The 7,829-nt window shown below is 46.6% G+C and overlaps 1 protein-coding gene across 1 annotated transcript; it reads right to left on the bottom strand.

The window, feature by feature from the left end:
- Positions 1–1,425: 1,425 nt before the first annotated feature.
- Positions 1,426–4,829, bottom strand: LOC311119472 (C-X-C chemokine receptor type 2-like). The gene is made up of 2 exons (XM_084194154.1): positions 4,817–4,829; positions 1,426–2,974 (listed from the first exon to the last, which is right to left on the bottom strand). The coding sequence occupies exons 1-2, from the start codon at positions 4,821–4,823 to the stop codon at positions 1,905–1,907; spliced, it is 1,077 nt and encodes a 358-aa protein (XP_084050280.1). The 5' UTR covers positions 4,824–4,829; the 3' UTR covers positions 1,426–1,904.
- Positions 4,830–7,829: the final 3,000 nt, after the last annotated feature.

Raw genomic sequence — 7,829 nt, forward strand, 5'->3', positions numbered from 1 at the left:
GTGCTTCTGTAGTCTACTAGTAGTAGTCTGTAGTGTGCTTCTGTAGTCTACTAGTAGTAGTCTGTAGTGTGCTTCTGTAGTCTACTAGTAGTAGTCTGTAGTGTGCTTCTGTAGGCTACTAGTAGTAGTCTGTAGTGTGCTTCTGTAGTCTACTAGTAGTAGTCTGTAGTGTGTGTCTGTAGTCTACTAGTAGTAGTCTGTAGTGTGTGTCTGTAGTCTACTAGTAGTAGTCTGTAGTGTGCTTCTGTAGTCTACTAGTAGTAGTCTGTAGTGTGCTTCTGTAGTCTACTAGTAGTAGTCTGTAGTGTGCTTCTGTAGGCTACTAGTAGTAGTCTGTAGTGTGCTTCTGTAGTCTACTAGTAGTAGTCTGTAGTGTGCTTCTGTAGTCTACTAGTAGTAGTCTGTAGTGTGCTTCTGTAGTCTACTAGTAGTAGTCTGTAGTGTGCTTCTGTAGTCTACTAGTAGTAGTCTGTAGTGTGCTTCTGTAGTCTACTAGTAGTAGTCTGTAGTGTGTGTCTGTAGTCTACTCATCAACTTTTTATGGAATTATGTAATGATTCTTATCCAATGAAATCGTCAACAAAAGCATGCTCCTGTGTTGTTTGATTTGAGGAACATTTGCTAACTACAGAATGTGTAGCCTACATATCTGGCGTGTTTGCGTGAGGAAGAGAGTGTACATGTGTGAGAGAGAGAGAGAAAACATGTCCAAGTCTTGTGACATGTCAATGTCGAAAGTAAGAGAAGAACTGAACTGTACTATTGAGTCTAGGGCCGATTGCTCAATTGGCCTCATAATCAAAGGCTTAGCATGTCATTCCGTGGGACCACAGACGAGTAAACCACCAATAAGCAATAATAAAACACCTGTTGTTTCAATGACATCCCCTCAATCATTAAACGAATGCCCTGTCTCTGTCCGTCTGCATGTCTGTCTCAGTGGCTCAAGGGAATCCATTATCAAAGGACAATATAGCAGTAAAAAGAGCTGGTCTCCCCATTCAGACCCATGTAATGACGGCCCTCTGCTGGTGAATGGGCGTATTAGTCGTTTGGTAATAACAGATCGAAAGTACAGTATCTATGGGTAATAATCCGGCTGTAGGCTCTTCATAATACCAATCACTAGAGGGGAGCCAAGTGTAGCCTTTTGAACCATGTTTGGTGAGATAGCTTGCCTGAGACCTAAAATACATCTGCCAGCCCCTGACTGGAAGGTACCTTCTGTTCTTGGTACAGTTGACTCTGGAGTGTTGAAAGATTTGGAACTAGTTATAATAATATGACATTTAGCAGACGCTTTAATGCAAAGCGACTTACAGTCATGCGTGCATACATTTTTTTGTTTATGGGTGGTCCCGGGGATCAAACCCACTACCTTGGCGTTACAAACGCCATGCTCTACCAGCTGAGCTACAGAGTTGGTCACATCACAGTTTAGTTTATTGAGTCATTATTCCCTTTGAGGAAATGTGTCTTGCGTCGATCTAATCAAGCAGCTTTGGACAAACAACAACAGCACAGGGTATTTATTAGCTAATACAACAGACAACAGAGGGCATTATATACATGTACAGACAACAGGGGCAATAGTATATGGAGGGACATTAAAAAACACATAGATATAGGGTCTGATTCAGTGTCAGGCTAGGAATGTTAGGTTACAATATGTTACACAGGGACAATCTTATAAGTTATTCAAAGCAGGGGTTCATTCCATTTCAATTCCAGTCAGTTCAGAAAGTGAACCAAACTCCAATTAAGATTTTAAAAATGTCCTCATTGAAAAGCATTGAAGATAATTGGAATTGGAATTTTAGAGTACTTCCTGAATTGACTGGAATTGAAATGGAATTTAACCCAACCCTGATTCAAAGTAATGTGGGGACAACCTGCCAGATCAATCATAACAGTCCATTCCCTTCTGAGGTCTGGGATGTGGACCTGCTGTATCGAGACACCGACCCCCTCTCTGGTCCCCGTGACTTCCTGACCAGGGCACCGAGGTTTCTCCTGAACTTCTCCCCCACAAAGGCATACAGCACTGGGTTAACACAGCTGTGGAGCAGGGCCAGGCTGTGGGTGACCTGGAGGGCCAGGTCCACCCTGTTCCTGTCAGCACAGTCGAAGGGCACCAGCTTGGCCCTCATCAGGGTGTCGGCCATTACCGTCAAGTGGAACGGCGTCCAGCACAGGAGGAAGGCGATCACCACGGCAACGATGACCCGCATGGCCCTGTGCTTCTGGAAGCCGCGCGTCCGCAGCAACCGGGCCACGGTAACACTGTAGCACGCCACCATGATGACTAGTGGGAGCAGGAACCCTATGATGTGGCGTAAGCCGCGCGTAGCGAGCCGCCAGTGGGTGGCGCTGCTAAGATCGAAGCGCTCAGCGCACTTCGTCGGACCACCACCGGGGGGCGTGAAGGCGTCGTTGAAGAGGGCGGGGAGAGAGAGGACGCCCCCCAGAGCCCAGATGAAGGTGCAGGCGACCCAGCTGCAGGCCCTGCGGCGGTCCTTACGGGACTTGGCAGAGCGAACGATCACCAGGTAGCGGTCGACACTGATACACACCAGGAACAGGATGCTGGTGTAGAAGCTAGCCTCCGTAACGAGGCTGAGGAACTTACACAGGAAGTCACCAAAGATCCAGCCGGGGAGCATGGCAGCAGCCCAGAAGGGCAGAGTCAGAGCCAGCAGCCCGTCGGCTACCGTCAGGTGAAACAGGTAGACGTCGGATGGGGTCAGGGACTGTTGACTGGAGCCAATCACTAGCCCCACAAGTAGGTTACCAGGAACAGCCAATAGGAAGATGGCGATGTGAAGGACACACAGGGATATGACGGCACTAGTATACAGGGGCTGAGCTGCACAGGAGAAGGTGTTAGAGTTCAGGACAAAGGAGGTGATGTTGATGTAATAGGAGTCGTTGGGTGAATCGTAATAATAGTCCTCGACGTATGAATCTTTTAGCTCTATTGGAGATGGGGAAAACAGAGGTCAGTGGGGATCTTTTATGATTTGATCACTTAGCCTCATAATGTTATTCTATCTAAAGCTTCTTATACAGTCAACAGATATTCTGTACATTTCTTTCTATCCATCCATCCACCCACCCAAATTCATCCAACCATCCATCCACCCACCCAAACCCATCCACACCCATCCACCCACCCAAACCCACCCAAACCCATCCATCCATCCATCCATCCACCCACCCAAACCCATCCATCCACCCACCCATCCACCCAAACGCATCCAAACCCATCCATCCATCCATCCATCCATCCATCCATTCACCCACCTAAACCCATCCATCCATCCAAACCCATTCATCCACTCAAACCCATCCATCCATTCAACCAAACCAATCCACCCAAACCCATCCATCCATCCATCCACCCAAACCAATCCATCCATCCACTCACCCAAACCAATCCATCCATCCACTCACCCAAACCCATCCATCCATCCATCCACCTAAACCCATCCATCCACCCAAACCCATCCATCCACCCACCCAAACCCATCCACACCCATCCATCCATCCATCCACCCACCCAAACTCATCTATCTATCCATACACCCAAACCCATCCATCCATCTATCCATCCAACCACCCAAACCATCCATTCATCCATCCAAACCCATCCATACACCCAAACTCATCCCTCCATCCATCCATCCACCCAAACTAATCCATCCAAACCTATCCATCCACCCAAACACATCCATCCACCCAAACCCATCCATCCATCCACCCAAACTCATCCCTTCATACATCCATTCATCCACCCACCTAAACCCATCCATCCACCCAAACCCATCCATCCATCCACCCAAACTCATCCATCCACCCAAACCCATCCATCCATCCATCCACCCACCCAAACCCATCCATCCACCCAAACCCATCCATCCATCCATTCAGCCAAACCAGTCCATCCAAACCCATACATCCATCCACCCAAACTCATCCATCCATCCACCCAAACTCATCCCTTCATCCATTCATTCATCCACCCACCCACCCAAACCCATCCATCCAACCACCCAAATCCATTCATCCACCCAAACCCATCCATCCATCCACTTAAACCCATCCATCCACCCATTCAAACCCATCCATCCATCTACCAAACCCATCCACCCATCAATCCATCCATCCACCCACCCACCCAAATCCATCCATCCACCCAAACCATCCACCCATCCATCCATCCACCCAAACTCATCCATCCATCCATCCATCCACCCAAACCCATCCACCCTCCCACCCACCCAAACTCATCCATCCATCCACCCAAACCATCCACCCATCCATCCATCCACCCACCCAAATTCATCCAACCATCCATCCACCCACCCAAACCCATCCACACCCATCCACCCACCCAAACCCACCCAAACCCATCCATCCATCCATCCACCCACCCAAACCCATCCATCCACCCACCCATCCACCCAAACGCATCCAAACCCATCCATCCATCCATCCATCCATCCATTCACCCACCTAAACCCATCCATCCATCCAAACCCATCCATCCACTCAAACCCATCCATCCATTCAACCAAACCAATCCACCCAAACCCATCCATCCATCCACCCAAACCAATCCATCCATCCACTCACCCAAACCCATCCATCCATCCACCCATCCATCCATCCATCCATCCACCCAAACCCATCCATCCACCCAAACCCATCCATCCACCCACCCAAACCCATCCACACCCATCCATCCATCCATCTACCCACCCAAACCCATCCATCCGAATTTCATGAGTATTCAACAAACTATATAGCTTCTTACCTGTCATCTTTGCATCCAGCTCTATGATAATGAAGAGGGAATTGTCACTCAGAATAGTCTTGTTTTAAAGACGTCACAGCTGGGATGGAAGTGTCGAGATATCCTGTTTCATGACCAATATTGTGTCACTGCACGTGTCAGCCTCAAATTCTGGCTCCTCAATGATGAGTTGTAGGGTGAAGTTTACCCTAGACACTGATCTTTGATCAGTTTTGGATTTTCTCCACTCATGGTTACGGTTAGAATTAGGGAAGGGGAAGCTGTTCCTAGATCTGCACCTAGGGGAAGCCTCACCCAATGATGATGTCCTAATGAAAATTGGACAGCTGGGTTTTTAGCAGGTCACCCCATGAGAGGATGAATTCATACAAAAGAGTGTGAACAGAAATGGAAATAGACAGGACGTATGATTCTTTTAGCTCTATTGAAGATGGGGGAAACAGTGTTCAGTGGGGATCTTTTTATGATATGATCACTTAGCCTTATACTGTTACTCTATCTAAAACTTCTTATACAGTCAACAGATATTCTGTACATTTCTTTCAACCCATCCATCCAACCCATACTCCATCCATCCACCCACCTAAACCCATCCACCTATCCACCTATCCACCCAAACCCATCCATCCATCCACCCACCCACCCAAACTCATCTATCTATCCATACCATACACCCAAACCCATCCATCCATCTATCCATCCAACCACCCAAACCATCCATTCATCCATCCAAACCCATCCATACACCCAAACTCATCCCTCCATCCATCCATCCACCCAAACTAATCCATCCAAACCTATCCATCCACCCAAACACATCCATCCACCCAAACCCATCCATCCATCCACCCAAACTCATCCCTTCATACATCCATTCATCCACCCACCTAAACCCATCCATCCACCCAAACCCATCCATCCATCCACCCAAACTCATCCATCCACCCAAACCCATCCATCCACCCACCCAAACCCATCCATCCACCCAAACCCATCCATCCATCCATTCAGCCAAACCAGTCCATCCAAACCCATACATCCATCCACCCAAACTCATCCATCCATCCACCCAAACTCATCCCTTCATCCATTCATTCATCCACCCACCCACCCAAACCCATCCATCCAACCACCCAAATCCATTCATCCACCCAAACCCATCCATCCATCCACTTAAACCCATCCATCCACCCATTCAAACCCATCCATCCATCTACCAAACCCATCCACCCATCAATCCATCCATCCATCCACCCACCCACCCAAATCCATCCATCCACCCAAACCATCCACCCATCCATCCATCCACCCAAACTCATCCATCCATCCATCCATCCATCCACCCAAACCCATCCACCCACCCACCCACCCAAACTCATCCATCCATCCACCCAAACCATCCACCCATCCATCCATCCATCCATCCACCCAAACCCATCCATCCATCCATCCACCCAAACCCATCCATTCACCCACCCAACCCCATCTATCCGAATGTCATGAGTATTCAACAAACTATATAGGTTCTCACCTGTCATCTTTGCATCCAGCTCTATGAAGCTGATCCTAGATCTGCACCTAGGGGAAACCTCACCCCGGAGCCAATGATGATGTCCTAATGAGAATTGCACTGCTGGGTTTTTAGCAGAAGTCACCCCATGAGAGGATGAATTCATAAAAAAGAGTGTGAACAGAATTGGAAATAGATAGATCATACTACTTTCACTGGAAGATATGTTCTGCATTTAGAAACTTTACCTTTACAGATAAAAAAATAAAAATCTATCAATAAAAAATAGTTTAAAAAATGAAAGTCATTGAATTTTCAAAAAGAGAAGTTTGACAGCAGTTTGGAACTTTTTTGCCAGTTTCTTTTTCTGTCAGCTGTTGGTGGATCTGAGAGCACATTACTAAACGTATTACGGTAAGATTGAGACAGACAAAAATAGACTTTAACTTCTGATGCTGTTGTCTTTGTTGAGACATCTTCACTTAAAGACGTCCTCCAGTGATTTTTCTACTTTTATTATTTTTAAAGCGATATCCCAAGTATAAATACAGTAAAATACACACTAAAGGGTACAAAAATATGTTTTGAGCAAAATAGTGATTTATAGGCACAACTGCAAACATCAAGGAGTAGGGCACTAAAGGAGTTGGTGTGTTGGGAATATGTGATGCCATCTGCCTCCCGCCTTGCTTGAGGAACAATAGAGGAGCAATAGAGAACAAAAGAGGAAATCCCCCCGCCTGCTTGTGACATGTCATGAGGATACCTAGGCCACTTATTGAAATATGCTTTTTGTTAAGTGAATCAGGTGTTAAATGAGGTGAAAAGGAGACTGGAGTACCACTTTAAGATGAGCATAGCTAGTCGGCTTGGCCTAACTAAACAAAATATTTCACCAGAGAACATTTCAACTACTTCCTAAACTTCCTGCGAACTACCACCTGTACAGAGAACTCCCCCCAGCCGCAAAGTAGCAAAAAATGTCTGCATTCACACACACACGCACAAACACACAGACGATCACAAATAAACAAAACATTGAGTTTGTCAGTAAGCAATATCTATTCTTAAGATGGCAGAGAACAATGGTAAATTTGGGTAGAGCTGCCTGGGATGAGAGGGTCTACATGTCTGTCACTAACATCCCTGTCTGTCACATACAGTACACCATGTTTAGGTCTTGTCCACTAAGTGTCGCTTACGTGATATGCTCAAAGTTCATGCATGTCAATCATTGTCATATAGCAGAAGACACCAGGGTCTTGCAAACTCTTTGTACATGGAAGGAAGTGAGGTAAGATGGTAGAGTACATTACAACAAAATGCTCGTCAGGCATATCAAGTGTAAAGCTTAAATATATCACTCATATTATTCTCTGCTTTTTTATGTGTGTTCATTGGAGTAGGTGGTACAGATACCCTTTAATCCAGTGGTTCTCAACCTTTTTCGGTTACTGTACCACCAATTGAATTTTACTCTGCCCGGAGTACCCCTGAAGTACC

This window comes from Coregonus lavaretus (assembly GCF_964263955.1).
Source record: "Coregonus lavaretus genome assembly, contig: HAP1_SCAFFOLD_1491, whole genome shotgun sequence".
Lineage (NCBI taxonomy): Eukaryota > Metazoa > Chordata > Actinopteri > Salmoniformes > Salmonidae > Coregonus > Coregonus lavaretus.